The sequence below is a fragment of the Amphibalanus amphitrite genome, unplaced genomic scaffold, assembly GCF_019059575.1.
Source record: "Amphibalanus amphitrite isolate SeventyFive unplaced genomic scaffold, NRLGWU_Aamphi_draft 001263F_arrow, whole genome shotgun sequence".
In the NCBI taxonomy this organism is placed as follows: domain Eukaryota; kingdom Metazoa; phylum Arthropoda; class Thecostraca; order Balanomorpha; family Balanidae; genus Amphibalanus; species Amphibalanus amphitrite.
In genome coordinates, this window is record NW_024882756.1 from 43,099 (window position 1) to 65,741 (window position 22,643).

Consider the following 22,643-nt stretch of genomic DNA (forward strand, 5'->3'; position numbering starts at 1 on the left):
TCCAAGAATTGCCCGAGGCTATATCTCGGAAACCGTTGTTCGAAGAAAAAAATCCTTGCCACAGCTGGCTTCCCCGCCCATCACAACCCATTGGACCAATTCTAAGCAAAAAATAAAATATGAGGGTGCAGGGCACTTGTCGATTTGTCGTGGAACGCCCCATATGATACATCAAGTTTAAGTTTTTCCGGATTCTAGTGCACACCCCTGTATTAGTCGGTCGCCTTCATGTAAAAGGCTCCCGATTCGTCTATTCCAAATAACCTTTGGAGCGATCTTCAGCATAGCCCAGCAAGTTAAACGCATCTGAATGTCGCTCTCCCAATCCCAGTCCTGTTCATTCTCGGTATCGTGGGGGCAGGTTTTCTCCAGAGCTGTCCACTGTCCCTTCATTTCTATACCGAGAGTCGGGTGACAACCGATAGCGCATCATCACCGAACCGAGATAGAATGAAATCAGACACGGTCACCGCGACGTAGTGGCAGAAGGTAATTAAAAAAGACAGGTGAAAGTCGTCATGACGTTTTCCACTGAGATGACACGGAAAACGAAAAAAATCGTAAGATGGTGAAACACATTTGGTAAGACTTACATACGGCCATCGAATATCATAAACATGACGTAGCCACTAGCCAGCGTACGCTGAGCCACACCTACGCCGACCTCACTTTGTCAAACTCCCACCTGGTGGCGTTCAAGGAGCATGAGCCCCCTATAACCTGGTCACGTCCACCAAGAAGTATGGTCGGAATAACCCATTCTCTCAGGGACATCACATGGATTATTGGCAGTGCCAAGGCCAGTGACAATACCCCGAGGGGTGCCACCCGCCCGGTCGGTAACCAGCACAATACCCCTCCGTTACCGAGACGTTCCCTCGCGAGGCTTCACGGCGAGCCCCCCGGATTGTGCTTCAGGGACACTCGATACACTGCTGTATCCGTGACGATATTCCCCGAAAGTGTTGACAGCTATCGCATCATGACACCGCAGCATTGGCCAACTATTCTCCCGCTCTGACAGCCCAAGGACGAGTCTGCGGATCCAGGCGCCACCTGACACACAGATGTTTGTTTGGTTCAACTGGCTTTTTTATTTTGTGGTGGCGATGCACGTACCTTTTTCTTTCGGCTGCAGTAGAGCTGCCACTTTTTCTCCAGCGGCAGCTCCAGCATTGCTGACCGGTTCGCCGCGGTGAGATCAAGCTCGTCCTGTAAGAAGAAAGAACATCATCGGTGAGCAGAATGATAACTGTTTCAACATGAAATATGGTGGTTATGAATTGTCCATCAATTCAGGGCGGCAATATTCTGCTCACGGCTAACGCTCGTCCATCATTGCATATTTATTTTGCATACCTAATGGTCGCTTTTTTATCGGTAGGGTTCTTCTCCGTGTATTTAAAAATTGTTTTATCAATAAAAATCATTTAGCAGTACAGGACAGCATGCACATTAGTGTGCCAATAGCAAAGCAGTCTATTCCATCCGCACCTACTTTGAAACCACGTAAATTGATATGGTATGTATTGCATTTAGGGCCTTGTGTAATGTGTATTGCAACAGTACTCCTCCGATAGAAGGCCTATCACGAGTGTGGCATCAGCTCACTCCTCCGTATCAAACGCCGAGCATTCAGATTCTGTACCATGCCCCGTACCATCCGGCTCTGTGCAGTAGCACGTGCTTGGTCCAGGTGACCATACCCCATCGGTACCCTCGAAGGTAGAGTGAAAGAGGAGGGGGCGACTGTGCCGTGCATGGAATGCGGACAGATTCGGCACGGCACTGAGTCACAGGCCGGTTTACGGACCCATAGGCGGAATAGAGAGGGTTCTTATTTAGTCACGGCCGTAGTTCCAGTCCACATACACGTGTTCATCAATATTAACCTCTCTCCTTTCTTCCCTCCCTCCATCCCTCTCTCTCTCTCTCTCTCTCTCTCTCTCTCTCTCTCTCTCTCTCTCTCTCTCTCTCTCTCTCTCTTCTTTTTCTCTCTCACTCTATTTCACTTTCCCTTCTGATTCCTCCTTTCTTGTGCTCTGTATTTTTATTGCTTCAGTCGATACAAAGGCGACTATAACGAACTTCCAGAATCGGCAAGCGTTGGTAGCTCCACTGTGCAGCACGCAGGAATCCCCCTGACATTCCCTCGCAGCCAATCCATTCACTGGGTTCAATGTGGACAGAGAATGCAGTCCCAGGAATGGTGACAACCCATAGTGCCGGGCACACACGTCATAGTGCACGGAATTATCCCGAACTGAACGGAATGCCCTCAATAGATCACTAAATCATTCGGCAGGTCACGCACCCTTTACTGTGCCGCCGGTTGACGAACACAGCGGACAGGCGGAAGGGCGCACACTTCACCTGTCGATGACGTCACCAGTGACCCGGTGGCACGCAGGTCAGTCGTGTCGCACTGCCGGACATGAAGGAATGTCGCGGCAGATGGTGGACATTCGGCCGGCCTCGTGTGTCATACCAGGCACGAGGCACGAGAGCAGCCCAAGGCCGGTCCGTGACAGGCTGAGAATCGCGGCCGGACCGGCTTCTATCATGGTATGGAGTGGCTCGGGTTTTGGCACAAAATCTGGCTTACGAAGATCCTGAAGATCTAACGGGACAGTGGCACGAGCCGGGGAGGTTTAGTTCCCGGCCCACTAGCCTCCCGTGCCAGCTGTAATTCACCGGCCGACACCGGCCGCCGCCGTGGTTCACGCTGCGGGTCGATATCGAATCACGAGCGAGCCGTGAGTGGCTGTCGTGACAGTGGTACTGCTTTCCCGGCACGCGCCGAGCGGCGGCCAGAGGGCCGGGCGCGGCCTGCTCGCTCGCGACGGCCTTTCTCCCGGACCGCGGACCAGATAGGACCGAGCCGCCCAGACGGACCGAACGTGGCGACACGGCCGTCCGGCCGTCCGCGCCGCAAAATTAATGAACGCTCGTGACAGTCTCTCTCCTCCCTCTTTCTCTTCCTCTCTCCAAGAGAGCAGGACGAGTCGTCTGCGGTGTCTCCTCTGCCATTATCCGCCTCCGCTTCGACCTTCGCCGGCCGGCGTCAAAACGAGACCGGTCGCCATAAACCACGCCGAGACGCTGAGAGGATCCTGGGAATCGTCAAATACATTTCCCTCAGTTCTAGAACCTATGAGGTTCAATAACTTGGCGTAAGTTTAAAACACCGAACAGGTCATCAGGTGTGATGAAGGTTGACTGAGAGGTCGCGGAGGTCGCGGATAACGTCACACAGAGTCACCGTGACGCGTCAAAGCCGTGTCGCCAGTTTCGTGACTCTGTCACGCCCGTGATGCATCTCCGTGATGAACTGGTGACGGTCGTCTGACATGCTGCGGCGCATCACGACAGATCGTAACGGGGCGTCACGCTTCGTCTCGACAGTCTGAGGTCGTCACGGCAGTCCAACAGAGGTCGTCACGAAGGGTTCAGACTGCAGTCGACACCAGCAGACCGCATCGGCACTCGGTAGCACCATCATTATCCGGGCTACGCTACCTCCGCGGCCTTTTCCGCGACAACGTCCGCGTACCGCCACTGGACAAACGGTATTTACGCGGCTGTTCCACCACTGCTGCTCAGTGCTCGGCGGCGGCGGGGCGGAGGAGGCGACGCGTGACCCCCCAGAGGAGGTGTGCAGTGATGTATCGCTGTGTAATCGCCACGACGAAACGGCCGCTCGTCACGGACTCGGTTCCGGTGGTGGCGTTTGTTCGGAGGAGTGCTACGGACCGGCAGTGGGTTCGCCGTGAGGGATGGCTCGGCGAGATGGAGAGCTACGTACACAACGTACGGCGTCATTGAGGTAGCTTCTCACAGTAAGGGGAGCTACCACAGCGGAAACTGGGATTTATAAAAGTCTTCTAGTTTGTAATTATCTGATATTATACGCTGGAATAGGAATAGCTCTGGGATTTATAAAAGTAAAAATGCATAAAAGGTACAGCAAGTCAGAAGACTCTACAAACCCCTGGCACGTTCGTTCGCAGCTTCTCTTCTGGTTATCAGTTCCAAGAGAAAACGTTCCAAGAGTTGAGACCAAGAAGTTCATATGCAGATGATTACCCGATTTGCCGGTCGAATGCCGACCACATCCTTCTCCTAGGGAGACTCACAATCACTTTGCACTGGTGCTTATCCGATAGAAGTACCACAAGACTCTGGCGTTTTTTAGACTTCCGCGCCAGTAGAACGCTTCACTCCAGGCATTCTGATTCATTCCATGAGTGCACGTGTGGTGCTCAGAACTGGGTACCTACCGGACCACGGAGTGTTCCTGGTACACACCAGTTAGCTTCCGCCTTTGATTATAAGAAAAGACGCGGGATCTTTCCTAGGTTTCTTTGAACTTTTGCTGTTCATCATGCAAGCCTAACGAAAGCGCAGATGACCTTAAAAGCGAGTCTCGCAAAGCTAATTGCTATTTCTATTAGTATAGCTAAAATCTACGATATTGTAATGATAAAAGGTGCAACGCAATATTATGTATGCACCGTATTTATAGCATCATGGCCAATTGGCCACCCCTTCATTCCCAGCTCTGCCATCTCTGATCATTCGTTACGGTCCAAGGCGGACATGAGGACAGGTGGCGCCGCCGCCACTCGCATAGCGGCGGGAATGTGAACTAACCTGTTTACCATAAGGCCGCTGTGCTAACGGCCGCTGCGGGCGCCGTTTCGGGCTAGTTTTGACTTTGTACCGCAATTAATGGTTTATTTATAATAAAAAAATGGACTAGCGAGAGTCGTGCCGGAATCAGAATTCAATGTTCTACAAAACTAAGCCATTTTCATTGTGATCACGTCATCGACTTCACCGCCCAACCCAATAAAGCAGAAATATGTCGTGTCACCGGTGATTACACGCAAAAATTCTTTGGCATATAGCATAAAAACCAGAACACCTTTGACTGCAGCGACTATGCGGTACTACAGAAAATTGTATGGCCTACCTAATGGTGCCCATTATTTAATAATTAAGCTGAGTATTTCGTCGCCTAACTCTTGTAAAACCGTATGTCCGCTTGTCTATGGAGTTTGGACCGTAACGTGGCGTGACTTACCAGTACTTCCAGGAATTTGGCCTCCACCTCCTCGGCTCTCGGCATGGGCTGAGTCGGCGTCAGCATCTGCAGGTTCAGCGCGTCACCCGTCTTGCTGACACAGTAGGTGATCTCCGGCGGTTCGTCCTTCTGCTGGTCACACGGGGTCAGGGGTCAGGTCAGTCATTGGGCGCACAGTGACAGGTGAGAGTCGCCCGATGTCCCCACATGGCACTCGCTGGTGTCGCACAGAAAGAGAGAGAGAGAGAGAGTGGCTTGATGGAAGAGCGATGTCCTTGGAGAGATGAGAGCTGTCGCCTTGTGGTGTCGGGGCTCTGGTGGGTGGCGAGAGGTGCATGGAAAGGTCGAATGTGGGGTCCGACTTTCGTGATGCATGGGTGTGAGTAACTTTTCCGGTCTTCCGGCCGCTGTAACGTACCAGCAACCTTACATTCATACAGACATACCGGGACAATTGTTGTGCTGCTTAATATGCTTAACAGTAAAACTGTAAAATCATGGCGAACAAAGTTGCGCCGCGCTGCATATACGCAAGAGACCGTTGCGGGTCTGTGGCATCTGGTCTGTGATCTCTGGTCTGCGGTCGCTGAACTGTGGGGGTTGACCTGTGGACTGATTATGAGACGGGCCGTTGATGCACGTATGAGACTGCAGTTCCGGCACATCTTCATAAGCCCGTCACGACATTGTCCCAGACGGGCAGACGCTCAAGGCCGCACATAGCATAATGCACATATCTATTGAACGTCGCCTCAGGTGTCGGCAACTATGAATGAATTTGTATGGTAATGCCAGAGGGATGGTTGAATGAGTATGGCCTGCAAATGTCCCTTCGGCTGCAGAACAAATAAAGCGTAGGCAAATATGCATTTTTTTTTGGCAGGTTCCCTTCTCAATTTAGTCCTATGATGCACGTTACAGGCCCCGCACCGTTCAGGGCAGGGGCGGTGCCGCTCGGTGCATCCGTAGACCACCGACCGGCATCCAGCACTAGTCCGTGAGACTGTGGCAACGGAGCGGGGGCCGCGGCACCGCAGGACGGCAGATGGGGCCGAGCTGCGGTCACCGCCGCCACCGCCGACCGTTCAACACACACCAGACAGACAGACACACAGACAGACAGTGTTCAGTGTCCGACCGACTCGCATTTGGGCCGATCGGGATCCCTATAAACCGTTTATTTCATGGGTGGCGATGGAAGCAGGCCATTTTTTAAATTTTAATAAGCTACACTTCATTAAACAAGCTTGGCCAAGGAATTCTTTAACATTTTATCTCCAAGTGCTATAAAAATAAAATATGAATGTTTTAAATAACACATTTTTAGATTATGACCGGCTGTTAGTTGATTTTAAGGCATTTACGCCTTTGCATTCCCTCTTTTTCAGCCAGTTAGACCCGTACTTTCTTTTCAATCGAAGCGGACAGTAAATTCAAACTTATTTTATATAGGCCTCGTTCTCGTCTCGTTCTGCAGCTGAAGAACGAACATGACGCCTCATCCGTCCGTGCTCTGTCGTCGCCCTCGGTTCATTAGCTGGCCGAGTTGCGCCATTCAGCTGTGTTGTGGTGACACGGTGTCGAGTGGCTCCGTCGGTCGCCCCAAGGCCGCCAGCGCGAGGCGCGGGCGATGACAGAAAGTGGCGGGCCCAGTCAGCAGCCTTGTGGCACACCGTGAGCGATCGGCGAACCGGCGCCACGTCGTCATCTCGTCATGGAGCGAGTGGCAAGGAGACGCGCAGACAAAAGCTCGGCGTTTTTGCGACCATTTACAGAACGTTTCCGGTGCGCATTTGATGGCGGAAGAAGGAAATGTGTGAATTAAAAGGGCTCTGCGATGACATAATGGCTGCACGGCCATGGAAATTCCTGTTTGCAAAGCTGTGAGTTGGTTTAGAGTTTGAACTTTGTAAATATAGCGACACGTGTTTGGCAGCTCAAGGTGACGTTCTAAGTAAACTAAAGGGTATTTCAAACGCAGATTTGAACGTTATTCCTGATTCCTGATTTATATCGCAAGGCGGTACCCTACTTGGTAAAGGAATACAGAAGAACAGCGGGATGGAAAACACATTTTTTAACGCCATTTCAGACGGCGTGATCGAAACATTGTTCGCGATTCCGTAGCGGTCCCCGTCTGAACAGAATGGAACTGGTGTCTCTTCCTAGTTCCTAAACAGTTGCGACTCGAGATTCGCACCGTTACCAATCCTGAGGCTGGTGAGACGGAGTGCGAACAGTTGGACGATACGCCGTTACGCCATTAGCATTATTCAGATTCTGACATATTTCCCTGGCGTAAATCGATACAACACGGCCAGTCATGCGTGAAGATGATAACGGCAAAATCAGTCGACAATCGACATGTCACTGATATGAAGGCTTTTGCGGTATCCTCCTCCGTAAAGATGTGTGAATCCTGTTATATGATGGAAATGTATTGATATATTTCAACTCAGCAATATTTATAGGTGATAGAAGTTCAACTGTTACAAATATTGTTTTCTTTTGCAGCCTGATAATGAATAACATATCATTCATAGCAAAAACAAGCACCTTTGGCTGCTCCATCGAACCTCAATTTGTATACCGGATGGCAGGTCAACTTCGGTCAGCCAAAGGAAGCACATGCCTCTCTGTTTTTCGGCTCAACATAGCACAGAAACAGACATCGTGTACATCGGCTCGTGGCCAGGGTGGAAAATTCCTTCCCAGTTCTCTCCTGCTCTGGCTGCCAAATTTCACTGTTCAGGAAACATGGGCTGCCAACTGCCATAGAATATGCCGGGCAGTATGCAGTAGGGGTACCCATTTTTCCCGATTTTGGAAATTTGTGGGTGGGGGTGGTTTTTCCCATTATTTCGCGGCTCCTGATTCCAATGGTGCCAAAAATATTGAAATCAAAGGTGGTTTAGGGGTCGCGAATTGAGATTGAAATTTGCGTATTTACCTAGAAATATGCTTATTTTACGCTGATAGTAAATCGCAACGAAGGCAAACTTTTTGTTTCGAGAGTCGGGTGGAGGGGTCATTGAACGCTCCCTTTTCATCCAGATCGATGTGCTCCATCACGTGGTTACGGTTCAATGCTTTACTAGCGATCATTACAATGTCGATATTGTAACATTTGATGAAAAGCGCCGGGATGTTTTGCTCCTGTTGCTGGTATCATTCTGGTCAGCGTGCAATCATTTTTGATATTTTCTTTTTGTCTTGCATTAGTGACCTTTGATGACCTTTGAGGTCAAACTAAACTGTGAAGTTTCAGTTGCCATATCTCAGTTCATGACAGGCTCTTTGTGTCCATTATACAATTCAAGTTTGTGCAAATTAGCTCAGGATACATCTGACAGATCATGGCTCCGAATGTATTTCAAACCATGTAATTCAAAAACGATCAAACCATTTCGACCGTATACTTCCACAAGAAACGCCGTCCCGTTCGCTCACGGCTACGATGTAATACACCTTTAGACAGGGTAGGATAAATACCTAGGTATGGGTGTTCTATACCAAAAAAATTCAACTTCTGATCCAAAAACAGAAACTCCAAAGAGTCGATTCTATCCATGCCCACCAACCATGTACCATTTCATTTCTTCAGTGGGGACAGATACACACCGTTCATGTAAGAGTTTCCGATACAATCCGATCATTTACGAGTTCATATTAATTATTCGACACGGGGGACTAGCCATGCGCTGATACGTGCACGGCTGATAGGTATGTGACGAAGAACTTTCACAGCTTCTGGCACAGATCATTTGTGATCTCAGGTAATTAGCGTCTGAATCTGAAGAACCTATAATGTAGCAGAAGATTTTCATCCTGCATGGGCCGTATGGTGGCACCAGGACGCATCATATAGAGGAGTGTGCGTGCAAAGGCTGAAGAGGAGGAGAATCAGGTCCGCCACCATAAGGTCCGTGGCCCACCCACTGTCTCGGCCCCCAGGCAATGCCAAGAGTCAGTAAACGGTTCTGCCTCGGAGTTGGCTGAGTCGTTTAGACTTGGTACCTTCCTAATTCTCAGCTTTAGGCAATGCCATTCGACTTCAGTTCAGCACCATCTGAGGGTTTGGACTGGGCCTGTGACTTGTGAGTGCAGCGTAAGATCCGTTACTTTATCTTGCAAGGATACTTCTGGCAGCGGCCATCACCAGGCACTAGAACCATGACATGATATCTGCACCCGTCTCATGTCAACAGCTGCTTGTAGTGGCACATGCCCAGAACTGGAGCCACGAGCAGTCGTGCACGCGTTCGGCCAGGCCAGTGCTGTCCGTCATCAGCAAGATTGCAAACATATTGCTTTCATAATGGGGTGAGGATGAAGTTCATTGTTCCTCTCCTCCTGTGATGTTCTCCGCCAGCTGTCTTTCCATATGCACAATCGCATTCTGTGTGTGGTTGTGGGTGTTTGTGGGGGAGGGGCAAAGCTACACTCAAGCACAGCGGTCACCCAAAGGCGCGGTGGTGTAAAGCTTGCGCCCCTCCCTCTGCCGTCTCTGCAACTCCGGGACTCGGGGAGGTCGTCTAGCGAATTGGAAAAGGTCATGCATACCAGGATAGCTTAGTGCTGTTTTTATGTCTTTGTAGATATATTTGGTGCTCTCTTTTACCGCTGCACGTCAAATATACAACTGAAGTAGTGTTGCACGGTGTCCAACAGTCATCAATACCACTGCAACACATTGGCTTTGCATATTTATAGTCGTTAAAATGAAGCCATTTTTCCAAGTAAAATTAAAACTTCCAATGCAAGCTCGCGACCCCTAAAAGTAGTCTGATATCGTTATTTCTGTCACTGCTAGATCCAGAACGGAGCAAAAAAATGCAATAACATCAACCCCAAACTGTTGACATGGTAACCTTGTTCCAACATAAAATATTGCTAATTTGGTCGATTTTCCGCTAAAATTAACATTTTCCTTTTGAATTCGTGACCCCTAGAAATCGTTTGGTTTCGTTATATTTGGCACAGATGGAATCAGAATAGACCAAATAATGGTAAAATTGACTCCAACCTGTTCGCATGGCAACCTTGTTCCAAAATAAAATAACATTATTTTGGTCAATTTTTCGCTAAAATTGGCATTTTCATTTTGAATTCGCGACCCCTAGAAATCGTTTGATTTCGCTATTTTTGGCACAGATGGAGTCAGAATAGACCAAATAATGGGAAAATCCACCCCCACCTAAAATTTGGAAAATTGACCCAAAAATGGGTACCCCTAGTATGCAGGCACAACAGTTGTCTCACCAGTCGTCTCTGCTAGTTTAATAACGATGAAAAACTTGGCTTTTATTGGATGAGTTTGCAGTATCTTTCAGAATAGAAATGGTTTGACATCTGTTATCGTGGCCAGCTTTTCAACAATTGTAATGCCTAACCAGACGTAGAATTGCTATCTGATCTGGTTCAACCTTCAATGGAATCTAACATAATAATATAATTGAATTGCACTTCGTAGTAGCGAAAGCAATATACCACTGCGAAACAAATTACTTATATGCACCCCAAAAATCAATACAATAGTTTACCTCAGCCTCCAAAACGCTCCGTGTCAGCAGTGACCAAAGAAGAACTACAGGGTGTCCAGAAAAAAAGATACTACGGAAATTAAGTCGCATTCATTAACGCCACGTGCCGATTTTGTTCCAAATTTATGTGCTTATAGTGCAAGATTTGGCAAAACTCATGAGCACTGTAATGCGTCGTTGGAAAGTTGTCTGCCTGCTCTCCGAGATGGTCAACATGACCATCAGTCACCTGCAGACTGTGCTAGTGCTGGAGCTGATCCGCCGTAAGGCCGCTCACATTGAGTATCTGCTTTGAGGAGCTGCCGTAACTAACCAAAGAGCTTACATGCCATGTGGCACCTGCTGTCTGTTTTGCCATATTTTGGCGAATACAAGCATGTGCCATTTTAAAATGTAAGGTGTTTATTTTCGGAATTACAGCAAAAAATAATAGTATCCGTTTTTTTCTGGACACCCTGTACCTCTACGTAACCGCAGCAGTCTCAGGAGGGCCTCGGGCCGGGCGGGTGTAATTACGCCGAATTACTCCCTCCCACGCCAGCCGGAGGCGGTGGCCCATCCCGCCTCCGCGTCATCAAACAGGTGGTCCGCCCCAAGACCCTCTTGACCTCGAGCTCAGCGTAACAGCTCGTGTTCTTGGGACATCTCTGACAGCTCAGACTACACCAGAGCAGCTCTTAGCGAAGGTCACGAGTCTCGTTACTGAACCCATTCCTGTTGATGCTGCTTACGTCAGCGGCCACTGGCAATTAGTCCGAATGTCTGATTGTATCTCCTGCTCGTTGCTGGGTGGGGCTGAGCGCGCTGAGTGGTGCACTAACATCGCTACATATGTTCCCCGATCCCACTTGGACAGAGTGCGGCGAGTCTCCAGCTGGGATACCGCCCGGAGAGGCTGCTGACAGACCCGCTGTCCGCCCCCGGCCGCCCACGGACGTCTGAGACCGGGCAGCTACCGAGGCAACTAGCCGCTACCTACAGCTCCTACAGCTCTCTCTATGTCCATAGCCCTTAGTAGCCCCACCACCTCTCCACTGCTCTTCAGGCCCGCGACCCAACATAGCCCTGGGCGTCCACATACTCTTGCCTTACAGGTCTTCACGACTCCGACCCTCCCTGCCGGCCTCCATTAGCCAACGTGATCCTACGCACGCTGAAAGGCACCCCAACCTTCTCCAACATTCAACAACATTTCCCCGGCAGCCTGGCACTATCATCGCATCCTCCTTACCTTGAGACACCGGCACCAGCCCAGCTGGGCCCGCACTCCTTTGAGCGGCATCTTGGGCCGTCCGAGTGCGGTCAGGTCGAGCTTTGCCAGCCCTCCGGCTAGCCGTGCGCTCAGGTCGGAGCCCAGGGTCCCGAGAGGACCCAGCGGACACCAGAGGGATCCCGGCGGCGGCTGCTCGGTCCCCGGTGTCCCCTGCGAGCCCGGAGCAGCCTCCTCCGCCGGTGGCGCGCTCTGCAACAGACAGAGGGAGGACGTGGTCAGAAACGCACGCAGATGCTGAGACGCACAGCCGGACACACCTCCAGCGAGACAGACGTATGATACATTGGCTCTAAAAACACTCGCAGAAAGGGGGGTATTTGGGCCAGGATGTTGCCCAGCGAACCGTTTATTAGGTACCACACATGATCACATCCCCAACCATGTTGTTACTACGACATGGCATTGACACCAGCCTGAGCTCCAAAGTAGCCACAAAGTAGCCAAAGTAGCCACACGATTCTCTCCACTTCCCACTGTAGATACACGAACGCAGGTCACGGCCCGCCACGAAACGGTGCCATCTCAGACGCCGCGCGGACTCCGCCTCCGCCTCCGCCTCCCTCCGCCTCCGTCTCCGCCTCCGGTCACGCAGCAGGCGGCGGAAGAGGCGCGGGCGGACTATCACGACCGAGACACGTCGGGGATGGCCGGCGGAGGGACGATGAACTGCCCTCACGACCTGGCTGGTGTCGTGACGTTCTGCCGCCCGGGGGAGGAGCGGGTGACCTGCGAGAGATGAGCCTAATGGAGGAGGAAGGTAAAGTGGATGGGAGTGATATAGTTGGGGATATGGACAGATATCCGATATGAGCAGAATGTGATCGAAGAGAGAGTAGCACGTTGATAAACAAAACAAAGCCAAATGCGATGTGAAGCAGCTTGACACATATGGACGAATAAAAAATAAAGCAACGTCAATGAAATGAAGGGATGACCAACAAAAGTTGTCTTATCAAGATAGAGAAAAGATATTGAGTGATGGGATGGAATTGACGTGTTCATTTTACGGAAGGAGAAAAATTGGAGCAAGGCTGCTTGCAAGCAACCAAGGAAAACAAGGGAAGTGGATGGCGAAGGGCCCGTTCGGCCCCGATATAAGGGGTGTGGTGGGGTGATTAGCAGAACAGGACGAGGGGAGACGCCGGCCGCTGCAGTGGACTAACGGTGCACGACGGACCAGCACTAAACGACAGACAAAAACAGGCCAGGCCGGACAGAGGAAGTTGTACTACTGCAGAAACCGTTATGTGTCGAAGAGCTGCACCTGACATGCGTTGTATCGACACATGATTCGTGCAAAGAGGGATTAATTAGTCCGATAGGACATAAGTAAGTGTACCTACACACCAACGAATGAAGAAGACCGAAAGATGATCCATGCGACGCTTCACTAATCATATTTACAGCGTTCACATGACATCAGCAATATGGCCGTAAGGTTGGTTCTGATGACACTAACACCACGTTCACATGAGTATACCATTCCCTGATTACGGCAGCCTCTGCACGCCAAAGGCATGACGTGAACCGCTCAAAGAAATAACATGGAAGATGCATCAGCGGGCCCTACCGAATACGGCAGCTATCCCCATCAACACTGGAGATCCGCCTACATCGCCACAGAGACAGTCTGTATGAAGGGGTGGCGGGTAGCCAGATGTCTGTCTAGTCTGTCTAGTCTGTCCGTCTGTCTGTCTGTCTCTCTCGCGCCTGTGTCACTGAGAGCCAGAGCAATGACTGCAGGATTCATTAATAAGAGAGCTTCTGTCATCCGATGATTAAGTATCGGGGCGTGCACGGTTCTGATGAGCGGATTGCACGCCCAGCTCAACACAGAAGAGCTCGTTTACAAGTAAGACCAGCAGCAAACCCACAAAGAGCCGCAGCATCCTCGAACGTTGCGAAGCGCCGGTTCCAGACAAGGCGCAGATCTCGATTTGCCGCACCAGGGCCACCAGAGACTGTATGATGAAGGCGGGACAGACACTATCAGTGCTGCTGTTTGACGGCTTCGAGCCACAGCGTGCACAGGAGGATCGCTCATGTCAGTCAAGGGGATACAGAGTGACAGTGAGACATGCGCCTGGACTCCGAGACGGACACCTGGCTGAAGGGGGACGACATATTGTCGACTGCAGAGGTCCAGTTGTCCTCCGGGCACCTCGTCAAAGGGGTGCCCTCCAAATCAGAGGGGGCGGAACCAAGGCCGACCAGTGGTAGCGTCATCAGCGACCTTGCAGACGGCCCGACCGGCCAGTCGAGTGTATTTCAGGGGGGAGTAATTACCAGGAGCGGGATGGCCGACCTTGCTCAGGCCGACCGAACCAGTTTTATCCAATCCGCCCACTTTGCATGTGGCGTGATCACCGGGATATTACGTGAGATCCGATGATTTCCATCTATGGGCTGACTGAACGGCATTGCCACGTTTTCCTCGGAAAGGTATAATTATAAGAAATTCGAGGCTTAAGTCAAGGAACAATTTAGCGGTGTGCCTTTACCTTGAAAGGCATGCTTAACAAATCAAGGCTACCGTCTAATCCCATCAGCTCAACATTGCCCCACCGGACCATACATACAGTCTAAGCAGCAGGGTTGTATACGACTCAATCAATAGCAATCAATTCAATCACGACAAATTTGGGAAACCAATCAAATCAATCAAGTCAGAGCAGTTTTCGGGAATTGATTCAATCGACTCAAACGCGACAATGAAAGGAATCAATCAACTCAATCAAACGACTCAAACCAAGACATACATTAGGTTTTTTGCCCCACCAACTTGGAAAAGTGTCCATAGCAGTCTGATGTACCTACCTACCTACCTACCTACAGAAGAAACATAAAAATATTGACATTTAAAATTATAAACTGCCATGCCATTCAAAGTTTCTACGTAATAAGGAAGGATACCTAGTGATGGACAGGTGGATCATGATATTGAGGTTCAATGGGTAGAATTGGAGCAGAAGTGTCATTTATTGGGTGCAAAATGACCCAGTAGTTGACTGGCCCCTTAACCCAAATCACCACCTTTCACCTAAAAGTTGTCAATTTAATTTTGGCCATATTCCAACTCCATTTACACTAAATATCGGATATTGCAGTTGAAAGTTGGCTGCTCGGATTTTGGCAGTGTTCATGATTTGGCCATTTACCCTACACCATGTCTATTTTAATGGATAATATGCATCAATAACATATTAACCATAGGGAAATAGAAAAATATCTTACCTGCATCATGCATGTGACGGTTTCGGTTAGACAGAGACTGACGGGCAGCCTGAAAAATCATTCCACACAATGTGCATTTGAGACATGGGATGCTGTCAGATTGGGTAGGAACTAGGAAGAGATTTGAAGTATTTAGCGGTCCACGATTCTGGACGTGGCATGTCAATGTTAGGTACCTATGTGAAGAATTCAAAACATTTTATCGCAATACAATTTGAAACTGTTAGGACTGGGGGATAGGGATGAGGATTAAATTAAAAGGAAATGGAGAGGACAGGGACTCTGGGAAAACGGCACGGCGCGACTGCGAAACAACGAAAACGTTTGGTTTTGCCAATAAGTATGCTAAGCTTTTATAAATCCTTATTCTACTTCTTTTGACTTTTTGGTAAGATGACGTCATTGATTATCATGTAGTATGGTAGATCATCATAAAATAAATCGGTTGTATTGTACAGCACCAATTTCGTTTTAATTATTATTTCATTTGAAATAAAAACACTTAACCCGCGCCCCAGTGGCGGTCTCAGCCAACTTCGCCCTAGTGGGGGGGGGGGGCATATGTTACCACCCACCTCTAACTCAAAAACTAAGAGGGATAGAAAGACGCGGTAAAAAGCAGTCGATAGCTCTCAATGCGTACGTTTGAAAGTATTTCGGTCATTTTTCACCTTTGAGCAATATTGGGGTCACCAGAGGTCATCAAAGGTCAAAATTTGCCAATGTCATTATATTTTTCAGAAAACATGTCCCTATCTCAGGAACTATGGTAGCTAGAAAAACGCATGGAACAGAAAACGATAGCTTTTTAGCTCTTCTTTTGAAAAGGTCATTATCAATATTGACCTCAGGTCAACGGTTTAGCCTCCAGAGGGCAAAAACTCCAAAAATAGCTGTTTTTACGAAAAGTGTTTTTCGACAATAACTTTTGACTACAAAAAGCCACGGCATTTCTATTGCCAGAATCGTGTTCCCCTCGCCGAGACGCGTCGAATGAACTATAATTTGACCTTGAAAGGTCAACTTGAAAATTAGACCTCAGGTCAAGGTCATGACCTGACCGGAAAAGGTCATGTTGCATATCAGTCGATGCGTCTCGGTAAGACAAACACAATGAGACCATCCCCAGCGATCTATCTCTTTCCAATCGCGAGTTATTGGCAAAAATCTGTTTGTAGCCTCAAATGACCTCGGATGACCTTTCTAGAGGCTATCAGCAAAAATGACACCCTGGTCATCACGGGTGGTCCAAATCATTGTGATTCTGAAATATTTGGACTGTTCCCATGCGTACACACGGATCTAGAGGCATTTTCATTTTTCTCCATTGCCTTATAATGGTAAGGTCACGCCACTGACCTGACCTTAGGTCACGGATATGAAAAATCCGAGATATACAAATTGTAGGCGCCCATAACATCATGCAATCCACCAAGTTTGAAACCTTTCTGACAAACACTGCAGGCTGGACATGATTGCAAACTTTTTTTTAGGCTTGGTCAGTTTACTTGACCTGGTGACCTGACCTGACATGACCTGGGGTCAAAAATTTCACACATTGTCCAAAATTGATGTACAAAAAGCTACCCCAAGCGGCGCGGCGCTACGCGCCGCGCTTTTTTATTTACACGCGAAAAACGCGACAGGGTGGTAACATATGCCCCCCCCCCACTGGGGCGAAGGTTAATAATATTCGGTAAAATATTTTAAGGAAAATGAAATATATTAAATATGTTATGCTTAGGCTCTCAAGAGAAAAGGATCAACAAACGGCAAAGTAGCTATCAATTGTACGTAAACGTAATCAGCGAGACGAAAACGGCGCTTTTGTTTCAGTTATTTTTGTAGGGGTTTCAGATATTTATAGAGTTCAGTGGGTTGTTTCTGAGCCCTGAGGAGATGTGGAGATGTGAATTATTAATTAATCACACTTTATTAGTATATAGGGCCTTGCACTTTATCATCTGGAATAAATAAAAAAAAAAAAAACGTTTCCTGCTGAGTGCAGAAAGGAAGGTAGGTTCTATCACCAGGATTGGAGCAGTTATTGCAGTTGAAAGTCAACGTTGGCTGTTCATGTTGTTTAGGCCCTGTTCTTTATTTGGCCATCTACCCCATATTGCAGTTGTGATGACAAGCAGTTTTCAGTGTAGTTTTGTGATCTTTGGTTCATTAATTGGTGTCATTATTTCTAGTCAACTAAAACTTATTTGAACTTTCCATTCAATCGACTCAATCATACGAGTCACTCTAATTTTCGGGAATCAAATCAGTCAACCAGTCGCTAAAGTCAAACGAGTCAGTCAACCAGTCATCTCGAAAAGTCAATCGACTCAATCCAATCAACTCAAAATACGCGTTGAAACAAATCAATCAATTCAATCGACTTGATTGGTATACAACCCTGCTAAGCAGCCATGATAAGCTATCAGCCTGCGTGCAATGTCCAAAAGACACTGCAGTCATAATCCTTTCCGTGGATATCCGCCACGCAGTCAGTAAAAGTTCAACTCCTTCGTCATCGGTAGCTCTTGCATCCCTCCGGTAAAGGATGCCTCTCTGGCTGTCGCGCTATCTTGCTCTTTCTGTCACCTCTCTGATTTTTATACAATTCACCACTCGCCAAACTAACAGATTTTTGCCCGCCTCCGACACCTGAGTCCATCCCCTCGCGATACAAAACCACTCCCCAGCCGTCGTTTACACCTCGGGTGTTGGGTCGCATCCTGATGCGACCCAGCCAATCAATCCTTCAGCGCCTGATTCCGTTTTGGTTGGTGACGTCCGTTCAGTTTGATTTGTTATCCCGGCCGAAGGAAACGAATCGTCCGTCACCGAAGCAGCGCCTCTCCAGCCCAGGTAAACAGCGCTCCAACTCCAATAATACACACTACTGAGGCATGGCAACGGAATGCGACAGAAGGCCAAACGAAACGGAGAAATGCGGAGAGAGCTGATCGAAAGATACATTTCAGGAGAACGGACAAAGCAAATTATTTCTGAAGTAGTGAAAACGATTCAATTCCGTTTCATTCACCCTTTGATTCACACAAAAGAAACCTCAGCGGAAAATAGGACCGGGTCTTGCATATGTAGCGGACTTTCACCCATCTCCCGGCTGTGTGACCTCTGACCCGTCTGCTCTCTGACCTCTGACCCCGGGTGACCTCTCACCTTACGACGGAGGAGCAGCACGGCTGCAGCCAGCAGTACGCAGAGCAGTGCCCCCGTCGGCCAATCGAGGAGCGCACGGCAGGAGACGGCGGCCACCCATACCCCCAGACACAGCCACATGGTGGGAGGGCGCTCGGTGCAGGGGTGCAGCGGTGGATCAGCAAAGGTGCAAGGAGGGGGGAGATGGAGGGAGTTGGAAAGGAGAAAAAGTGAGACAAAGAACTACGGGGAGCAGAAATGAACGAGAGCGGATGGGTAGGAGGAATAAATCAGAAGTCAGGACGGCAGGAGAGCCATATCAGGCTGAAAATAAAATAAGGACGGTAAGGGATATGATCAACACATTATAATGCAAGATTGGGTGGCTCAGAAAGGCGACGGTTTGCTAGGCCAAACAGGATTTAGGCTCGGCAAGACCTCCCCGTTGACCACGGCAGACAACTGGGATGGTCAAGGTCCCGGCAGTCGACTGGGAAAACCGGATGGAAAGGGAGGGTTTTCTCATTCAAACGGCGCTTCGCCCGGTGTGCCACGGCGGCCGACTGGCTCCGAATGACTCAGACCACGGGCCAGCTTGAGTTCGGCCTCGGAGCACGACTCACGGCCCTCTCACGGGTCTCTCAGTCCCGTGCGGCTGTCCGCGCACCTCACACCACCACCACGACACCAGCGCACACCGGCGACCCTCGGCGGCCCTCGCCGTGACCCGACCTCGGCGGTCAGCTCGGCCCGACACCCGACCGTCGTTCGTCGGCGCCGACTATCGCCCGGTCGCCCGTCGCCCCGGCTATTTCTGTTTGGCGCGGGTCCGAGCCGGGGCGCCGGGGTACCGCCCCCTAGTCTGTCCCTGTCCTACTCGACACGACAGCTGGGAATCGGTGGCCTAGATACATCCTCTGCCGAGCTGACACACGCGCTCCAAATTGTACGCCGAGCTGTGACACAACGTCTCAGGTGGCAGAGCTGCCTGAGCGTCGCGCCCGGCGCCCGACGCAGCGGTACGCCCGGCGCCCGATCGCGCGCGAGGGCGTCCTTGGGCGCATAGCTGACCGGAAAGGGTGGTCGCCAGGCAACAGGCCCGCACCGTGCCAAACCCTCTCCATCAGCATTGGCACCGGGTGGCGTCAGAGAAAGAGCCGAGAAATTCCGAGAACTTGCCAATGCTTCCTAATTATTGGTGTTGACATTTCCTTGCTTCTGGCGACTTTCTATATCGTAATAATACTTGCCGCCACATGCCTTTCCAAAAAAGTATGGAACTTTATGCAATACGCAAACCTACTTCTGAAAGCCACGTCTATTGCACGCAGATATGATTCGAGAATTGCATGGCCGGGCGATGATCTAGAATTTTTATGAAACGTTACGACCACAGCATAACGTGCATTTCAAACCACTCTGATACCTATATCGGAAGAGTGCCCTGCCCTGAGGTCTATAGAAACATCGTGAAAATTATTCATTCCTCCTTCACTTATATCTCAAATGCTTGCTATGACTGTATAGGCAGAAAAATGCCGAGACAAGCCCAAAGAGACAACGTATAATGACTTGTGCATAGTCGGAAGAAATGACGCCCATGGAGAGTCAGATTAGCACACATCTAACCGGTGAGATCACGGCGATGTTTAAAACACAGCCCGGTGTTCAAAACACGGTCCGGTGTTTAAAACCGATGTTTAACGCGCGCCCCGCTGGGGGGGGGGGCAGAATCTGCCCCCCCTCCCGTTTTTCGCCAATAACTTCTAAACGCGTTACGCCAGCGACGTCAAACTTTCAGTACCTTATCATACATCAATTTGACACGTTCCCTGAAAATTTGAGCAAAATCCATCGGAAATTTTTTGAGATATTGACGTTTTAGTGACGCCATGTTCGCCATTTTCGCCTCAAAAACGGCAAAATTTCAAACGCCGCTAACATCTTCATTTTTAAAGGAATCAAGACGTAACAAAAAAGGTTATACGTGATTCTACTTTGTCTATCAAATGTTTATCTCGATTTTTTGAAAATTTTGGATTTTGGCCAAAATTTTTCCAAAAACTGACTTTTTTGGGAAAATATTTATAAAATCCAAAATTTTGAGTTAATCGAAAAAAACGGAATATATGTCAAAGAAGTGGTCTATGTGCACCTACATACCAATTTTTAGAAGAATCGGTTCAAAAATGTGGGAGTTATTCAAAATTTTATGTCGTCACGACACACAAAATTTTTGAAAAAAATGATTTTTTTGGAAGTTCTAGACCTCGTACGGAAACAAAAATAGCACCATTCGATTCGCCGTGAAAAACTGCATCGGATAGACACCTTTTTAAGCCTTAACAACCAACTTCAAAATTTGACCTCACTTGACCTGACCTTGACCTGACCTCGACCTGAAATTCATCCACAGGTAGTCCATATCACTTATTGAGTGTGCCTATTGAATTCCATGAGTAAAATGACCCATAAAACATGTGTCGCACATGCCCTTTTCTATATTTTGTTTTTGGTGACCTGACCTGACCTGACCTGACCTGACCTTGACCTTGACCTTTGAATGACATTGTGTGCAACGAATATTGTCTTGGTAGTCTAAGAACACGTTTTGGGCAATCAGTCTCAGTCCATTCTTCGGCAACTACGGTGCAAGGCCGATACTGTAGAAACTTGCATTTTGTACCCTTGACCTGACCTTGACCTGACCTCTGACCTACTTAAGCAAAAAAATTTGGGCTCTTAAGATCCGCCTTGTTGAGAGCTTTCGATTGCCGTTTTCCCCGTCTCTCTACGACCATCGGTTCGGAAGTTAGACAGGGGGGGCAGAATCTGCCCCCCCCCCCCCCCCAGCAGGGCGCGTATGGCTGAATAGCCCAGCGGGGCGCGGGTTAAAACACGGTCGGAAGCGGACACATGCCTTCCGGGTGGCGTGCGCGTGGCTCGCGCGGCACACACGGCGTACGTCCGTCCCCACCGTTATGTAAACACCTCCTCCCCTCCCCTTCCTCCCACACCAGGTGTTGAGGCGGGTGCCAACCCGTTAGCACCTGGAATGTTTGGGGCAGGTTCCGGGCGGGAGTGACCCGGGCGGGCTGGAGCCGCGCTTGATGAGGTGGGTTACGGAAGGGTCAGGCTGAGGCTGGCCGAATAGGGTCAGGAAAAAGAAAATAGTTGGGTCTATCCCATTAGCAAGACTGGATTACCACGGTATGCCGTTACCACAGTATGACGTATGTGGTTTCCCGCAAAATTCCCTGGACTGCCACTCCAAGTGTCTAGTGGCTAACGACGACAAATTAATGAGAAGTTGCGTAGATTGCGTGCAGACTGCAGGATGACTCGGTCGCACTAGCAGACGCAGTGGATAACACGGGGAACCTCCGGGACCTGCCGGAATGAATGCGGCAGGTCTGGCTCCGGATCCCGTCGTTTTCTCATCCGTCGAACAATGGGTGTACCGCGGTTCCTCACGAGAACGGAATAAAAGCATAGGCTTTGCGTTGCTAACGCCATTGAGCACGCTTGATCCCATCAGTGGAACTTCGCGAGTTCAGTGATCGGGACAGGTGCGCGGCGAGGCATTCCTCGACCACAGTGGCCTCCTCCGCCTGTCCGCCAGGCTTTGTTCCGACAGCGGCGCAGTCGAGCGCACGCAAACGGCAATCATATCCGCCCATCTACCAAAAACACACCGCCTGGCAAATATCATTTACCGCTGAGCCTATTAGTCCGTCGACTGATATCGCAGCCGGGAATCACACGGTGACCAATACCGAAGATACGTCGTCACACGGTGCGATCATCACGGTCGACACGCAACAGCGACCACTTCATGCGCCGTGAGCTCGATTTACCTCCGATAAATCGCCGCCCCGATCCTAAATGGACCGCGGCCGCTTGTCAAAGGCCTGTTATTTATGAGATCGATACTGGAAAAGATTTGGAAAACATCACGGTGATCTCATTGACATGTCACGGCGACGATCAGTGCTCGGGCGACATGCGAGCAGGCAGGTTTTCGACAGGGGTGGGGCAACTGTGCAGCCTCAGGTGCTGGCCACTACGGCGGTCGGACATCAAATGACTAATGGCACCCGAGCTACACTGGATGGGTCGGCTCACTCAATTCAGTTTAATGCAATGTCAGTCAATGTGATAAATGAATTCCACCTTGTTCGGGTGAATTTCGGAACAGGCGGTGACGTGGGCGGCCGGGTAAGTCTCGAGCTCTGTGACAAACATCCGTGAGTAGCAGACTATCCACGTGGCCACGTGGCGAGGTGACCGCCCACCCAAGAATCTTGCGCCCACCCAGCTCGCGCGGCGATGGACAAACATGAAAACACACCAC

The 22,643-nt window shown here is 49.6% G+C and overlaps 1 protein-coding gene across 6 annotated transcripts in view; it reads right to left on the minus strand.

Moving 5' to 3' along the window:
• LOC122371617 (disheveled-associated activator of morphogenesis 1-like) overlaps nt 1–22,643 on the minus strand; it is a 64,641-nt gene that overhangs the window by 14,987 nt on the left and 27,011 nt on the right. For 4 of the 6 annotated variants that reach the window (XM_043348045.1, XM_043348044.1, XM_043348049.1 and 1 more), the window contains 3 exons: nt 11,861–12,091; nt 5,087–5,215; nt 1,120–1,212 (listed from right to left, as the gene is read on the minus strand). In XM_043348045.1, the coding sequence (XP_043203980.1) occupies nt 1,120–1,212; nt 5,087–5,215; nt 11,861–12,091 (453 nt within the window). Of the gene's footprint in view, nt 1–1,119; nt 1,213–5,086; nt 5,216–11,860; nt 12,092–18,310; nt 18,446–22,643 lie in introns of those variants that run through there. The other 2 variants (XM_043348043.1, XM_043348042.1) reach the window with 1 other exon arrangement.